The 17,957-nt window shown below is 42.6% G+C and overlaps 1 protein-coding gene and 1 pseudogene across 2 annotated transcripts in view; both read left to right on the top strand.

Moving 5' to 3' along the window:
- The first annotated feature begins 5,303 nt into the window (after positions 1 to 5,303).
- On the top strand, positions 5,304 to 5,422 carry LOC118610464 (annotated as a pseudogene).
- A 5,285-nt stretch (positions 5,423 to 10,707) lies between these two features.
- Positions 10,708 to 17,957, top strand: part of PSMF1 (proteasome inhibitor subunit 1) — a 32,200-nt gene continuing 24,950 nt past the window's right edge. Inside the window, exons 1-2 of one of the 2 annotated variants that reach the window (XM_016148899.2) lie at positions 10,708 to 11,018; positions 16,942 to 17,094. In XM_016148899.2, coding sequence (XP_016004385.1) covers positions 10,890 to 11,018; positions 16,942 to 17,094 — 282 coding nt within the window. In that variant the 5' untranslated portion in view covers positions 10,708 to 10,889. The remainder of the gene's footprint in view (positions 11,019 to 16,941; positions 17,095 to 17,957) is intronic. The other variant, XM_016148898.2, reaches the window with a different exon arrangement.

Raw genomic sequence — 17,957 nt, forward strand, 5'->3', positions numbered from 1 at the left:
CTTTTCCTTGGTCCCACCAAAGGATCTGGCATAGAGCTGAGTGCATCAGACGCTCTGATCCCAAGCAGGACAAACTGCCTTCCTGCTGCAATTTAGCACAGGGATTCTCTAAGATTACAGCTATGTGAAGAATGACAGCTGGGCCACGAATAAGGCAGAGGGAAAACACTGATTTGGATGGAGCTGGCTGGTGCCCCAATCTCGCCAACCCAGGGTTTGACCCAGTAGTTGAGAAATATCTTTTCCTTTTTCCTTGTAAAGTCTGGCTGGACCTGGCCCTTCCCATCAGCCTAATAAACAAGGTGTAAACTATGGCAGTTCTGGATGGGCCAAGGTTGGCATGCGAGAGGATGGACCTCATCCCTGCCACATCCCTGGCAGCTGGTTACCCTGCCACACCCATGCCACCTGCCACCAGGCCATTTCCAGAGCTGCTCTGGCTTGGCCAACTCAGCAGCCATGAAGCTCCACACGGTGTGGACAAAATGGAAGATGTCATTGAGAGGTCAGCTGAGCCAACCCTCCTGGAGAGATGGGAAAACTGAGGCCATCAAAGGAAGAGAACTTCTCAAGGTCACACAGGCATTCAACAAAATTATACAGCTTGTGAGACCAGACTGACCTAGGTCTTAACCCAGTCTGAGTTTACTTTCAGAGGATCTTTGGGAAAATGCCACCATCTTTGTGAGCCTCAGTTCCCTAATCAAAACTTATAAGAGCCATTCCTGTATAGAGTTGTGAGGATGACATGAGGGAACACACACAAAACAAGGGGCCTGACCCTATAGCACATGCGGCTCCTACCCCTAAAAACAATCTGTGCCCTAGAAAGAAAAAAACGGCTTGCTACACGTGAAGCCCCATTCGATGTACTCTACAAGCTTATCTCGCCTTCATGACGAGCTAATACAACTGGCAATGCCATTTTACAGATAAAGAAATTGAAACCCAGAAAAGTTGAGAAGTGCTGCATTTCCCCAGGATGAAAAGCCTGGGATCTCTGGGCAAAAATTGTCTATAGAGAAAACTGTAGCACATCCCTCTGCTGATTCTAGCCCTGTTCATTGTCTTTGAGCTATTTTGTGCCTCTTTGGAAACTGCAGGTAGATGATAGGTGTGCAAACTCTGTCTTATCTGACACAATTGACTTCCCTCTCCTTATAGAAAAACTGTCTCCATTTATAATTCGATTCCTTTAGTCCATATACATTTGTGTTTTTTTGATTTCTCCTTGAATCAGTTATAACATCTGTCTGGTTCTCTTCTTGTTTATCAAGAAAAATAAAATCTTTAACACATGGTCATTTTTTGGTTGGCAAGAGAGTTATGATTTACCTTTTTCTGAAAGTTATCTTTTAACAGGGCTCTAGAAATCAATGCCTGATTTTTATGGCAATAGTCATGGAAATCAACCCTTCTATGCCCCTTGTCATCTCCAGGGCTCAGGACACAGCCTTCCATGTGTATTTTCTAGATAATTCTCATACAGGTAGGAAATTAGGGCCCAGAGGGGCAAAGCGACTTAGCTAAGGTTATACAGCTAAAGCCAACACTTTCTCCTTCTGGAGAGTGTGTGTGTGTGTGTGTGTGTGTGTGTGTGTGTGTGTGTGTGTGTTTGTGTGTGTGTGTGTGTGTGTGTGTGTTCTGCCTCCTTTACTAGATTGTGAATACAGCTCCAGGTTATCCTGGATTTTTAAATCCAAAAAAAAATGCATTTAAAAATGTCTGGTGCATAATGAGACCCAGGTGATGCTGAGGTTAAAGAGCAGGTTCTAGAAACCTTGGCAAGCCTCTCAATCTCAAGGGAGCGAGGCTGCGGCATTACGATTGGTGGTATCTTTAATTCCTTGAAATTCTAAAGGATAGTCCAGGTTTCTGTGGTGGCCCACTTCTGTTCCTTCCTAGATCTCTGCACTGAGAAACTTGCCCAAGGTCATACTACTTGTAAGTGACGGAGCCAGGACTTGAACCCAGGAAGTATGACCTTGCATGCTGCAGTCAGTCTTCAAGACCTGGACTTAAACTCAAGTTTGTCTTTCTCAACTGTGTGACCCTGGCCAAATTACTTAACCTCTCTGAGCTACTTAACCACTTATGAAGTAGTTAAGAAAATTGAATTATATAATGAAAGCCAAGTGCCAGAGATGCATGGTAAATCCCCAATAAATTGCAGCTGTTGTCCAAGGCCTCATTGTCTCAAATAATGAGCTATCATTTAAGAGCCCCTGGCATATATCTGACACTGTGGGGGCACATTAGTGACATCATCTCCAGAAATCCTCCCAATAACCCCTGGAGAAATACCATTTTAATCCATATTTGAACAATGTAAGTCATTTGCCCCAAGTTACACAGAGAATAAGCAATGAGGCTGAGATGTAAACCCAGGTTGCTTGACTCCAAGACCTAAACATTTTTCCACTCTGTACATTTGCTAATTTATTCATTAATTCAACAAGTATTTATCGGGCACCTACTATGTATGCCAGGCACTGTTCTAGGAGTTAGAAGGTATGGCTCTGAATCAAATAGACCCAAATATCTGTGCACATGAAGCTCATGTTTTAGTTAGGGGAGCTTCAGGAAAAACTTCTGGCCTTTCAAGGTGAGACTCATTGCCCACCTCATCTGCCCAATCAAGGCGGGGCAAGTGTCTGACAGGGCTTTGTGGCTGGAGCTGGACATAACTAGGGTCGGGGGCAGGAGAAAGGATTAGGACTAAGTCTATGAAAAGATGCATAGAAAGATATCAATTGAGGGAAGGTAGGGGTTACAGGAAGGAGAATAGTCTCAGAAATGAGAAGAGCTAACTTTCTGTATCTCCTGGGACTTGGGTTTTCTGAGAACTACTTCTCCCTGGGATCAACAATGCTCCAAGCTAAAAGCAGATATTTTCATGCATAAAGACTGTGACTGCACTAAGGGACAGAGCCTGCTGAGGGTCCCCCAGTCTAGGGCTTCCCTGAACCTCCTAGTAGAAGGAGTTCAGAAAAAGGAGATATGCACCTCATTCTGCATGGCTGCCCTCAGTGGGCATTTGGGTGGGCCTGGGCGCCCTCTTGTGGCTTCCCTTGTCCACATGGACCCTCCATGCATCCCTGTGGTTGGAGGGGCTTCCCGTGCAAAGATCATTTCTCTCTCCCCAGTCTGGAACTCTTTCCCTATTCCTAGCCTTTCATAACTCCAGCCAAAGCCTAGAAAATCTCAGTCATAGCTTTCTCATCTTTTCCTGCATAGACCTCGAATACAAAGCTTGGGCACCTACCAGCTCTTGTGATGCCATCAGGGGCAGTCATGTGGTGCTGCTATAGCACATTGGCATACCGTCTGGTTAAAATTCTGACTTTGTCGATTAGGAGTAATTGTACAATGTTGCTGTGCCTTACTTTTATTATTTTAAAAATGAGGGTCATAATAGTATCTACCTTAAAGAGTTGTGGAGATTAAAGGAGGTCATACTCACTGTCCAATTTGTCTGTTAAAGCTTCCAAACCATCCCTGTTTGCCAACCTCCACCCAGCTCACACACGCACCTTCTAAGCCTCTCTCCAGGATTGCAGGTGCTTGAAGCCTGACATTTTCCAGAATGACTTGCCTGCAGGGTTCTGGTTTAGATTTAGCCAACAGGAAGCAGCAGAGACACATTGCTTCTCTGATAGCAGTGGCAGAATTCAGTGTTTCAGGGTTCAGTTTTACAGCCACCTCTGTAGGTTTTGAACACTGCCTCAGGACGAGAGGCAGCTGTGATCATTGCTGGTACTTTCCTGCAGTTCTTGCAACTTCCAAACTCTCTGAAAGCTGAGTCTAGCCTAATCTTTACATTCTAACCGACCCAGTGATTTTGTAAGCACCAGAATTTTCATATTAAACCCCTTCCTGCTAGATATGGAGCAACCAGTGTTCTCATTCATTGCCCATGTGAGTATAAAATGGTACAAACACTTTGAGAACACATTTGGTAGTTTCTTACAAACATACACTACTGCCACATGACCCAGCAATCTCACTCTAGAAATTTATCCAAGACTAATGAAAACATATGTCTACACCAAGATGTGTACATGAATGTTTATGGTAGCATTATTTATAACATCTCAAACTAGAAATAACCAAAATGTCCATCAAGGAGGGAATAGAGAAGCTGTGGTACATTCATACAATGGAATATTATTCATGAATAACAAGGAAGGAACTGATACACAGAACAACATAGATGAACTTCAGTCATGCTGATGAATAAAAGAACTCAGAAGCAAAAGTATATAGTTTATGAGTCAGCCATTGAGGGGTGCCAGTCTCTCTTCGAGAAAGAAATTGACAATCAGCTGTGGGGTATGAAGGTCAGCAACAGCTTCCAGCAGTAGTACCTTTGGGATAATGCTGAGGCCATGCTCTTCACAGCAGTCCATCCAGTGCAGTCCATCCAGTGACAGGGCACAAAGGGAGTACCGAGGGACACCTTGCCACTTCTGCCTAGCAGGGGAATCTATGGGAATCCTTGTTCTAGGGCTCCATATTGGGCTGGCTGAGACTTTCTCAGAACTGCACTGAAGCCTGAGGCTCCTAGGCTCCTGATGTTCCCCTTTCACAGGTGCCAGAAATGCATCATGGTGTGAAAGTCCTCCCTACCTACTACTATTCCTTCCCCCACCCTTTTTTACAAGCCTTATTTGTAGTAAACCTCTAGCACTACTAACTCTATCCTGACATCTACTTTTCAGGGCCCCCAACCAACATACATGTTTTAATTTAAGAAATTTCAAGAAGCCAAATTAATCTATAGAGACAGAAAGCAGATCAGTGGTTACCTGGGCCAGATATTGGAGAGAATGACTGCAGAGAGGCGTGAGGAAACATTTTGGAGTGATGTCGATTATCTTGATTGTCATGGTGGTTACACTGGTGGTTACACTGGTTTTTACATTTGTCACAACTTATCAAAGTGTGAAATTAAAATGAGTGACTTTATTGTATGTAAGTTACACTTCAATAGAAATTTTTTAAAAAATCACTGCCTTATAGAAAAATCTAGAGTGTATGGTGGTTACGGGACTGTGTACATTTGTCAAAAACAAAATTATACACTAAAAAGGAGGATTCATACTATGTATAAATTAAACCATCATGTAAAAAGAATGAACTAGGAAACTAATTTTTATTGATTATCATGTGGTTATTACTTAAAAGTGTTTTGTCATATAGACGAGGGAATGCTCCACTGGAGGATTCAAACTTCCTGATTTCAAAACTTACTATAAAGCTACAGTAATCAAAAGAGCATGGCCAGGATAAAGACAGATATAGTCTATGGCCATGCCGCCCTGAACACACCTGATCCTATCTGATCTCGGAAGCTAAGCAGGATCAGGCCTGATTAGTACTTGGATGGGAGACCACTTAGGAAGACCAGGTGCTGTAGGCATAAAAATAAATAAATAAATAAATAAATAAATAAAATAAAGATAGACATAGACATATAACAATGAAACAGAATAAAGAGCTCAGAAATAAACCCTATCATATAAGGTCAAATGATTTTTGACAAGGGTGTCAAGACCATTCATGGGGAAACGACAGTCTTTACAACAAATGGTGCTGGGGAAACTGGATATCCACATGCAAAAGAATGAAGATGGACCCCTGTCTCACACCATACACAAAAATTAACTCGAAATGGATCAAAGCCCTAAACGTAAGACCTAAAACTATAAAAATGTTAGAAGAAAACATAGGGTAAAAACTTCATGACATTGGATTTGACAATGATTTCCTAGATCTGACACCAAAAGCACAAGTAACAAATTAAAAATAAACAAATTGAACTTTACGCAAATTAAAAACTTTCATGTATCTAAGGACACTATCGGCAAAATAAAAAGGCAACCCACAAAATGAGGGAATATACTTGCAAATTATATAGCTGATAAGAGATTAATACACAGAATATACAAAGAACTTTTGAAATTCCACCCAAAATTCAAAATCTATGAAAGGAACATTACAAAACTCTGATAAAAGAAATCAAAGAAAAATTAAAAGGAGAGATATTCCATGTTCATGGATAGTAAGATTCAATATTTTTAAGGTGTTGGGTCTTCTAAACTTGATTTATGAATCCCAGTGAAAATCCCAACAAATTATTTTATGAATATTGACATATTTACTCTAAAGTTTAAATTCAGAGGCAAAAGACCCCAAAGAGTAAATGTTATATTGAAGGAGAAGGACAAAGGTGGAGGACTGACATTAACTGACTTCAAAGCTTACTATTTAGCTACAATAATCAAGACAGTGTGGTATTGGTGAAAGGATAAACAGATCGATGAAACAGAATAGAGACCTTAGAAATAGACCCAAATAAATATGGTCAACTAATCTTTCACAAAGGAGTAAAGGCATTATAATAAAAAATGATATTCTGGAACAGCTGGACATCCACATGCAAAAAAAAAAAAAAAAGAATCTGGACACAGACCTCACACAAAATTAACTCAAAACGAATCATAGACCTAAATACAGAACTCAAAACTATAAAGCTCCTAAAAGAAAACATAGGAGAAAATGTAGGAGAAGATGATCTGGGGTATGGTGATGACTTTTTAGAAAACAGTTATTGGCAAGGATGTGGAGAATAGAAAACACTTGTGCATTGTTGGTGGGAATGTAAAATGGTAGAGCCACTGTGGAAAACGGTAAAGCGATTCCTCAAAAATTTTAAAATAGAATTACAATTGATTTAGCAATTCTACTTCTGGGCATACAACCCAAAGAATTGAAAGCGGAGTCTTGAACAGATAGTTATTCATCCATGTTCACAGCAGCATTAGTTGCAATAAGCCAACTGTCCATCCACAGATGAGTGAATAAGCAAAATGTGATAAATACAGATATAAATATTCCATCATGGATATATATTGAAATATGGACAGATATACATATAGACAATGAATATTATTAAACCTTAGAAAGGAAGAAATTCTGACATATACTACAACATAGATGAACCATGAAGACAATATGCTGTGAAATATGCCAGTCACAAAAAGACAAATACCATATGATTCCATTTATACAAGGTACCTAGATTAGTCAAAACTTTAGAGACAGAAAGTAGACGAGTGATCGCCAGGGACTGGGAGGAGGGAGGAATGGGAAGCTATTGTTTAATGGGTACAGAGTTTCAGTTTTACAAGATGAAAAGAGTTCTGAAGATGGATGGTGGTGGTAATTGTAGCACAACAATGTAAATGTACTTAATACTATTCAACTGTACACTTTCAATGGTTAAAACAGTTAAATTTCATATTATATGTGTTTTGTCACAATAAAAATAATCTTTCAAAAAACAAATGAGGTGATATTAAAGTTATATTATTTAAAAGAGAGCTATCTCCTCCAAGTGTCAACTATGCTGGGTACCCCACTGACAAGGGGGAATGAAAAATCTTGGGTTCCAGTTAGTATTGAGCAATATTAATCATGGAGAGCTTCCTGGAGGAGGTGAAGTGTTCAGACTGATGTTAGGCAAAGAAACAGAAGGATTCTAGTGCTAATGATTCTACCTTAGTGCCCGTCTGGGCCCTGGCCCTTAGTTCATCTCTCCTCACTTTCCAGAGGGACAGTTTCCAGGGAGCTCGGAATACTCATATTGCTGTCACTTGGCAACCAGGAACTTGTGGCTACAGCTACCTGCCACGTTCTTTCCATCATCATGGGCCCTCATCTCTGGCGTGAGGTCTGCACTGCCCAGACAGTGGGGGCCTAGCCAGGGAGGCACCTTCCACCTGTTTCCCTTCTTAGCTACTCAGAGGCCTCACAGGGACAACTGAGACTTTTGATAGAGGTAAGTTCACAGGAAGTGCTGGATGGACCAGGGGCAGATGCAGACACCCTCCAGCCTCAGGGGACCCTCCCATTTGTTCCTATCCATAGAGGACCCTGGAGACCCTGGGGTGCAGGGTTGATGGAACACAGACCTGGCCCTCAGGGGACTCACAGCTTAGTGCAAGAAAAAAGCTAATCTAATTCTTTCAGTAGACAGATACTAGTGTCTACTCTATGCTGGCTGCTGGGCCACAAGCTCTCAAAGGCATGGCTCACACTTAGTGGGGGATGGGACAAAGCAGATGCCACTGTGCCCCACTGACTCCAGTGCTCGCCTCTAAGCACCGAAGGCTGCTTTCTCTAAACGTTGCTATTTTCTGCCTAAGGGCTTTTCATGCCCCCAGAAATAGCCTTCAACCTGTAGCAGACAGGGAGAAACATCCCAGGTCCTTTGCTTAATTGGGACAACTCTGAGACATGTCCTACACTGCCTCCCAGAGTTGCCAGGCAGAACCAAGCTCCAGGTGCCTAGAGGTAACACCTTGGCTTCATCATGTAACACCTATTGGCTACCTTCCTTTCTTTGTCTCATGTCCCCATTCCCTTATTGCCATTTTCTGGAATCAGCTCCCAACTAAATCACTAGAATCCTCTGGACCCCTAGCCTGAATTAGCTGCCCCCTTAGGCTTGCACGGTCCTCCAAGTGCCTCTGTCATGACAGTTTTCACACTGGGTTACCTTTGTCTAATTTTTATTTTTTAACACTAGACAGTGAGTTCCATAGTGGCTGGAACTACAGTTTTTTCATCTGGGCCTGGCTCACAGTAGCCACTTAGGAATGTGGTTGCCACTAGGTGGGTACCTTTGTGCAGTACAGACTGTATCACTATCCATGGAAACCCAGCCTGTGGAGGTTTAGTGAATGAATGAATGAATGAATGAATGAATTGGTGGAATTTTCCATAACTGGGGAAGGAAACTGCAAGCAGAAGAGATAGAGCAAGCAAAAGCAGGGATGCCTGGAAGTACTTCTTGGTGGAAAGAGCAAATAGCTTTTTTCCATGGCCACCAGCTTTAGCACCACCCAGAGTGCAGTAAACATTCCTGAACTCCATCTCAAACCTGCTCAGCTAGAATCTCTGCAGGTGGGATTTAAGAATCTGGGCATCCCAGGGGAACCCCAGGAACACAAATTTTAGAGAGGTACAGGGCCAGATAACAAAGTGAGTGGTAGACTGCAAAGGGGTGAGTCTAGCCCAAATGGGTTGATCTCAGGCTGATGATTCATTCATTCGTCATCATTCATTCATTCATTCTGTGCATATATATTGAGCTGGAAAGATATTCACGCATACCTGTGCACAAGACAGATACAGTCCCTGCTCCCTTGTCAAGTCTAGTAGAAAGACAGTCATTAACTAAACAAACAAATACCTAATATAGAGTCAGGTTATGATAAGTGTCAGGGAAGCCCTCTGCTGAGGCTAGTAGGAGGTGGGTAAAGGAGTCACTTAAAAGGAAGGAGCAACCCATGCTGATGTTTGGGGAAGGAACAATCCAGGCAGAGCCAGCAGTACGTGCAAAGGCCTGGATAACAGAATGTGTGGAAGAGGGAAAAGGGTAGGAAGCTACTGCAATAGTCCAAGTACAAGATGCTAGAGGATCAGACCAGAATGGAGGTAGTAAGGTGGCAGGAAGTGGTTAGATTCAGAATATATTTTGAGAGTAAAGTTGACTAGCTTTGCTGTTGTATCAGATGTGGGTGTGAGAGAAGACAGGAGTCAAAATTATTTCAGTCAAGAATGCAGACGATGAGGGGATAGTTGGAAGAGATGATGTTAGAAAGAGGTGAGGGGTGGGAGTAGAGGGCACAGACTATATGCAGATTCCTGAAGACCATGGAGAGGACTTTACTTTTCCTTTGAGTGTGATGGGAGCCCGAGGAGGGTTTTGAGTAGAGGTGGGATTTGATCTGACTTGTGTTTTAACAGAATCTCTAGTTTCAGAGTGAGAACAGACTTTTGGGAGGCAGAGATGGAGTAGGGCAGTTCAGAGACTGGTGAAGGCATCCAAATGAGGTATGAAGGCGGCTTGCAGCAGGATGCTGACAGAGATGAAAAACTAAATTTATTTTTGTAAAAACAGTAAGTGGATTTCGAGAAATTTGTTGATGAAGTAATAGGTAGTAAAAATCATGAAGGAGACAGGCAAAAACATGCGGTTGAAATTTGGTAGTGGATCAGGAGCTTCATCGCTGTGGCTGGCAGCTGTGTCTTTTAGGGAGAAATGGTTTCAATTCTCTGAGCTGGTTTTGTCATCTGCAAAATGGGGATGACAACGGAATATAATTGATAGAATTATTGTTAGGGTGATGTAAAGATTTTGGCACAGCATCTAGCACACAATATTTAATAAAACCTTTCATCTCTGCCACTCACTGGTTGCCTGTGCCGTTTTGGTTAAATTTATCCCTTTGGGCTTATTCCGTTCACTCATCTGTAAAATGGGGGTATCATTAATACCAAACTTAAGGTTGGGGCGTGAAGAATAAATACACGAATAAAAGAAGTAAAGCATTTCGAATGTGGCACGTAGCAAGCTCTGTATATGAACCAATTATTATTATTATGAATCTATTTCAGCCATATTTCTTCAACTCTTACTCTACTAGCGTAAGCCCATCCCATTCTGTGGGCGGGCAGTCTGGCTCAACGAGCCAGGAGGACGCAACACGCAGTCCGCAGTGGTCTTGCTAGCAGCCCGGGAAGAGGTGATTCCAGCTTTGAAGGGCAGCTCTACTAGGAGCCACACTCGCGCGCTGCTGGCGGAACCTTTACGTGTCACGCTCGGTTTCAGCCCCGGCGCGCTAGCGCAGCTGCCCCGGCTTTTAGAGCTACTTCCGGCGGTCGCGCCCCCACCCCTGGGCGTCTCCATTTTGGCTGCTACCGGAGACGCAGCCGGGACTAGTGGAGTATCAGAGCCGCGTCATCAGTACTCGGAGGGCCAGATCGGCTCACGGCACTTCTTTATTTCCTTCCTTTGCCCGCAGAAGCCGGAGGCGCATATGGCGGGCTTGGAGGTACTGTTTGCGTCGGCGGCGCCGGCTATCACCTGCGCGCAGGACGCGCTCGTCTGCTTCCTGCACTGGGAAGTGGTGACGCACGGCTACTACAGCTTGGGTGCCGGCGACCAGGTACGCCACGGAGACGGTTCGGGGCCAGGGTGGAGGGGGTAAGGTTTCTTCTGCTCAAACGCATAGGACCGAAGGCCTGGTCCAGAACGTCTGATCTTTCCCCCTCCAAATTCCGTAACCTGGGGTTCACGACACCAACGGTATGGTAGTCTGTGGGTTGGGGGTGTGCTCTACTGTTCCAGCTCAGCTCAAAACCCCTCACAGTACAGCTGACACACAATTGAAAACCCTTGGATAGAAACTCAATTCAGTGCAGCCTAGCAGACCAAGATTATGTGGAGCTGGCACCAAGACAGGTATAGTTCCCCTGTGCATTCCTCACCTACCTGAATGAAGTCCACTAAGCTCCTTCGCATCCAGTGGGGGGTGGAGAACTGTATTCATACTGCCCTCATACTGTACTCTACCCTCCACCAGATAACTGAATCCAAGCACAGGTATAGGGGTGAGCTTTACCTATTCAGCCCCTGTCCAGGGCCCAGTGCATCCCACTCATCGCTGTCATCTCCAATTTGGGGCTCTGGGAAACAGGCACTTCCCACACATGTACACACATACACCCTGGGTGTAAGGGCCAGGTAAGATTTCCTCCTCACAGCTGGCCCTACAGGACCAGGCCCTCCTGCTCTCCCATCCTCAGGCTCTGCCTCTTGGTGTGTCTGTGGGCTGGGGGGAGGGCGAGGGCCTTGTTGTCATCCCTACAGAGCCTGAGACTACTGGGCCCAGCAGCCTACCTCACTAATTCATTTCCCTTCTGCTCCATTAGAGTCACCATATACACACACTCACAGCTCCAAGCATTCCCCTCATTGTCACTTTCTTCTCACTCTCAGAACCCAGACCAGCCTTGGGGAGCAGGGCACCTCATCCCTTGCATCTTACAGTGAGATTTTAACCTTACTCTCTTAACTGCTTCAGTTTTCAAACTCCCTAATCCTCGTCTCGTTTCTCAGATAGACATCTATAGTCTTAATTTTTCCTCTCCTGACAAAGAGTTTTAGGGGGATACCTCCACAAAGGTGGATTACACATCCTGAGTACTTGGGACTAGGTAGTCCCTCACCCTAATCCCTTGCTGCTCCAGTCCTCTGTTTCTTAGAACTAGTGACTAAGACCACCCTCTCACACTCTGCCCTCAACAATAGAAATCAGAAACACAAGAACTCATGGATTTCTGTCTTTTCTTCTTTTTTCCCCCCAGACCTCAAGTTTCTCATTGGGACCTCAGATATACACTCAGCACCCCCCTTCCCCACCTCCAGGCTCACACATACTTAATTCCTTGTGTGGTCTATAAGACTGAAGATAAGGCTGGAAAAGAAGGGCCAGGCTTTCACATACACACACCTGGAAACAGGAACCATTTCTTCCCCCCAGATGCCTCTGTTCCTTGCCTTTCTAGTCACCCTGCACTCTGCCCACTTACCTTGCCTTTCATTATTTTAGACTCTGTGACCAAGTAGAGACAAGGCCCCCACTCACAAATGTCAGGCTTCCCCTATCAGCGTATAGTCTCCCCAACAGAAATCTTATGTCTCTGCACTTGCCCCACTCCAGCTTTCTAATACTTAACAACTCTCACTTGCCCCTGTCATTTTAGTTCACTTTTTCCTGGGAAGTTCTTCCAGGAACCCGTAGGATGTGCGGGGGACAGTGGAGTGGGAGAGGGGAATAAGATTTGGTCCTGACGTTGGGGCTTCCCATCGCCCCTTGCACTGTCCTTCAGATCTGACGGGTCTGTTCTCTTCTCACATATTTCACCTACCTTATATACACCCAGCTAGCTACTGCTATTCTGACACACTGTCAGAATCTCTTCCTCTGGGAACAGGAACATGTTACACAGGGCCTGCGTGACTCCCTTCTTTCCTCCCCATTCCAAAGATCCATATCAACACTACAGATCTACACCCACCACTCATTCCCTCTCACATCCTGTCAGCAACTCTGTCACTTTGACAGCTTAGGGACATCAGTTCATATAGGTTATTGCCTCCTTCCAGCCAGTATCATCTCCTTGCCATACTCCTGGCCCAGAAATTTTCAGGTGAAATGTGCAGAAAGAATACGATCTTATTTTAATATTGGTTTTAAAAAATAAATGAAAGAGCCTTAACTAATTTCCAAAAGTCCATCTGGTTCCACTCTGTTCATCTGTTGAGTTCATGCAGACCAGAAAAAGGTGCTAGCTCCAGGGAGAGTGGGAATAAGGCTTTTGTAAGGCATTGTCCACTGCCCATATGTCTACCCAAGTGCTAAATCATATATACCCCTGAGAGGATAGGTGTTTGTGTTGCACACTAGAGTGTATTTTTGTTTCTCTTTGCCCTTTCTTTTAAGTGCCATTGGCGCTCAGGTTGCAGCTGTCCTCCTCTCACTTCTGCTGAGTCTACTTTCATTCAGAGTTGCAGCCATTTGGAGAGGCATCTTTCCTATTAATTTATTTAAGAGAAGGTTTAATTTTCTGGCCTGGGACCAGAAGACTCAGCAGAGATCAGTAGTGTCTGCCAACTGCAGAGTATGTGTATGTTGCCTCCTGCTCCCCGTCTTTCTGGGAGTGATAAGAGAGTCAGGAAGGTCCTGAAAGTGTGTATGTATTTGGTTATATAATATATTGGCAGTTAAATAAAAAGCTCAATTGTCTGCTTTTCTCTTTGATTTTGTTTCTTCTGGTACAGGGGAATTGTGTACATAAAACTCGATTAGGAGACCAATGCAGCCAGGTTGTTGGCTTCAATAAAAATCCAGTGTTTAAATTTGAATTTCTTTCTTGAAGTCAGTACCATGCCTCATAAGAGCTTTATAGCTCTGTCAGGTGGTTTAGGTGTCAGGGGGATAGAGGTGGCCATAGACATAAGGTGGAGAATTTTGTTTTATGTTGTAGGAATCAAAGAATTACAATGAAAGAAAATGCCCAAAATGATGTTAGAGTTTCTTTGGGTGCATTTTAGCCCAGAGGCGCTGGGATGAACTAATGACCACTAAAGAACGTTTCCAGTCTCAGGAGTTTGCCTAAGGGGAAAACGATATTTGCTTTTTGGGAGCCAGTCTGGTGGACCTGGCTGGGAAAAAATTTTCTCCAGAGCAACCAGAAACTCTAAATGCCAAACCTAGTCTGTGCCTGACTTACTGTCATCAGCTCTTAGAGTTTTCATCCCAGGAAATTAAACTACACAACCATTCACTTTGGCTACTTTCCAATTGTAGCTTTCTGGGAGGCCCGATATTTAATGTCAGGGCCTGGAGGGCAGTTGAATGCCGTGTTTGGTCTGTTATCTCCATAGCCAGTCTCCCTCAGTCCCACTTGTTTTCTCCATATCAGGGCTTCCCTGGGGCTGGGGAACATTGGTTTCACTGCAATGAGAAGCCCCAGGATTCTCTCTTGTTCTGGAAGCCAGAGGTTATGGGATAGTGAACATACTGAATTATCAGTATTCCAAGAAAATGCTGTAGATGGAGGATGTAAATATAAATTCGAAGGCCCTTAACAACAAAGACAAGCATGTTGTCAAATTCTTGGCTTCCAAAATAAACCTTAAATCCACAACACTATACATGTTACAGGGAATTTTCCTAGTTGGGGTGACAGGGGAATTTCATTTTAACAGAGTAGTTTGATTAGTTTCACTTTCTTCTTTGTCACTTTCATTTCTCTGCTTCAGGCTTGTGAATTTGTCATTCAGCCAAGTTTGAAACCATGCCAGTTTCAACATCTTGAATTTTATTTGCGATCTCTTCCCCCATTGGATTCCTGAGTACCAGGGGTGACCAAAGAGGAGGGGCCCACAATTCTCCCCTCTTGGCCCCTTGCCGTCCTTGGGGTGTGTAAGGCCTGTATTTCTGGACCTATCTTTTGCCCTTGTTCTTTATGTTTGGTTCCACTTCTCTCCCACTACATTCTCATGAATACAGATCTTCCCACTCCACTTCTTCCATATTTAGCTATGTAAATATTCATCCAAAAAAAAAAATTAGGTTTTTTTTGTTTGTTTTTTCAACTTTTTACATAAAGAATACTCAGCTATAAATCTCATTCTTTTCTTAACTTTTCTTTAGGTCATATTTTTTTTACTTTTATCTATAATGCTACAATTAGACCCAGTTTGTTCCTTCTCACTGCTATATTATATTCCTCTGTGAGCATGTTTTGCATTTTACTTCCACTTTGATGTCCATGACAAGGTCATGATGAACTCTTTTGTTATGTCCTCTGTGCCTCTGTGCATAGAGTTTCTTCCTGGAGTGGAGAGTCATGTTGCATCAGCTCACCTTATTGCACTCTCTTGAGGGGTTACAAGAGTTTAAATGGCCACCATTCTCCCCACATCCACATAAACACCTGGCAAAAATATAAAAATGGGTTATACCAGTTTCATGGGTATAACCTGGTATCTCATTATTTCAACCTGTACTCCTCTTGAGTGCTGGTCAAGTTGAACAACCCTTTATACACCATTAGCTGCTCTTATCTTTTGTTTATTCATATCTTTTGCCAGTTTTTTAAGTGGGTTCCCAACTTTTATTGTTAATTTCCTTTTATGTGCTAGTTATTCTTTCCATTTGTACCCATGGCAAATACCTCATCCAGCCTGAGGCTGCCTATTAACTTTGTGTCATTGTTGAACATAAGTTTTAAATTATGAAAGATCTCAAAGATAGCACTTTTATTCTTTTGTCAATCTTGTTTAAGAAATCTTTTCCCACCTGGAAATCACTATATTAGTTTTTACTATAGAAATAGTTTGAAAACTAAGTCTCAAACTTTACTGTATAAAAGGAAAGTCCTAGGATTGCTAATAAAAGAAGGGAAAACATTACAACTCAGAGTGATGCATTTTTACAAACCCTAGTTTGGCAGAAATTTAAATATTGGACAATAGCAATGTTGCTGACTACATGAAACATCAAGAACTCGTACATCGCTGATGGGAGTGTAAATCTATACCAGACATACTGTATAGAAATTCATCCACATGTATATGAGGAGATGTGTACAGGATGTTCACAGTAGCAGTTTTTATAATAGCTACACTGTATAGACTCCAAATATCAAAAAGTGAGAATGTAATTTGCAACTTGTTCATACAATGGTATGCTGTATAGCTTTGAACTGTATAAGCCATGTAATGCAATATAGTGAATCAACTATAGTTAAATGCATTGATGTGGATGAAGCGCAGAAAACTTAAATGAAAAAAGCAAGTGATAAAGTGATGCAATTTGTATAAAATTAAAAAACATTAAGGTTGTGTTTGTAGTAATACAACTACAAGGAAAGTAAATAATATTTTAGAAATACAGAGTAGTAATTACCCATTGGGGGAAGAGGGAGCTTCATTGGATGTATGCTACTCAAGGCTTTAGTGTTTTTGGCATTGTTCTATTTCTTAAGCTGGTGGTAGATACATAGGTGTGCATCTTGTAATTCTTTTTATCTTGTGCATGTGCTACATTTTGTATGAAAATTCATAATTTCTGTTAAACCACTATAGTAGTCTGGAGGGAGGAGTGCATTAGAATCTGTATTTTTCATCAACACTTTATTGATTATATTGACGATGGCCCAAGTTTCAAACTTTGAAAAACACCGCCTTGGAATTTCACAAGTAGCCCTTGAGATGATTTGCCTTACTCTTGGCCAAGGGATGATGAGGAAATTATTATTGAACCAAGGCAACAGGTTCTTGACAGGTGTCACTGCAGTGCCACAGAGGCAGTCAGAGGTGAGAGAGGATCAAGAGCAGGAGTCTAGGGACCTGGGTCCCAGACTTCTAACTTGGTATAGGGTCTTGGATATTTTTTTCCTTCAGATCTCCATGCCCTCATCTGTGAAGTGAGAAATGGGATTAACTTGCTTATAAGGTCTTTTATAACTCTGTCTCTGAAGTCCTGACCTTCCTCCTCAACCCTGGTGTCTTCTCAGCCAGGTCCCAGTGATAAGAAATCAGAACTGCTGCCTGCCGAATGGAACAACAATAAAGACCTGTATGTCCTCCGGTATGAGTCTAAGGATGGGTCCAGAAAACTCCTTGTGAAGGCTGTCACTGTGGAGAACAGCATGATCATCAATGTGCTGGTGAGTTTCTGAGACACGGAGGGGTCTGCTGGTAGGAGTGGACATTAAGATCGCCTTTTTGAAACCCATTTAACAGTATGGATGAAGAGCCCTAAATATCTGTGAAGCCTTTACCCATTAATCCTACTTCTGGAACTTTATCCTGAGGCAAGAACACTAAATATAGAAAAGCTTTATGCTCAAAGATTTCCATTGCATGTTATTATAAAGGGGGAACCTTTCCATCACAGGAGAATGGTTAAGTAAATGAAGATAAATCCATTCAGTGAGAACCTGGGAGGAAAAACTTACTGTAGCCCCAGGGGGCTACTTTTAGCTCTTTCTATAGGCCTAGCTCTCTGCTGCTCAAAACCTTTTACACTTCTTGTTCCCTGTGCTGAAAAGCTCTTTGCCTCCAATCGGCCACCACACACACCCCATCCGCACCCTACATCCTTTCTTTAGCCTGGCTAACTCCCTCTCATTTTTTACTTCCTCGAAAAGTTCAGTCCTGACTAACTACTCTCACTTGCCAGAAAATATCTAAATTGTGCTTCCCTACTTTATCATTTTTTTTTTCCTACCTGGTACCACAGTGTATAATTATGTAGTTATTTATGCTTTGGGTTAATGTTTGTATTCTGCCAATGGACTATAGGTACCATGAGAAGAAAGGCTTTCTTTTTAAGTTTTATCATGATTGTCTGTGTGTATTCATATAAAAGTATCATGCAGTCTGTATTATACTGGATCTGGCTTTTTCTATTTTAATATGTTTTGGGGGTCTTTACATGGGAATGCATGTAGATATATCCTTTACTCATTTTAACTACTATGCAGAATACCATAATATCACAATTTATCTCTTTCTTTTTTGATGACTG

Source organism: Rousettus aegyptiacus, unplaced genomic scaffold (assembly GCF_014176215.1).
Source record: "Rousettus aegyptiacus isolate mRouAeg1 unplaced genomic scaffold, mRouAeg1.p scaffold_m13_p_12, whole genome shotgun sequence".
Taxonomy (NCBI): domain Eukaryota; kingdom Metazoa; phylum Chordata; class Mammalia; order Chiroptera; family Pteropodidae; genus Rousettus; species Rousettus aegyptiacus.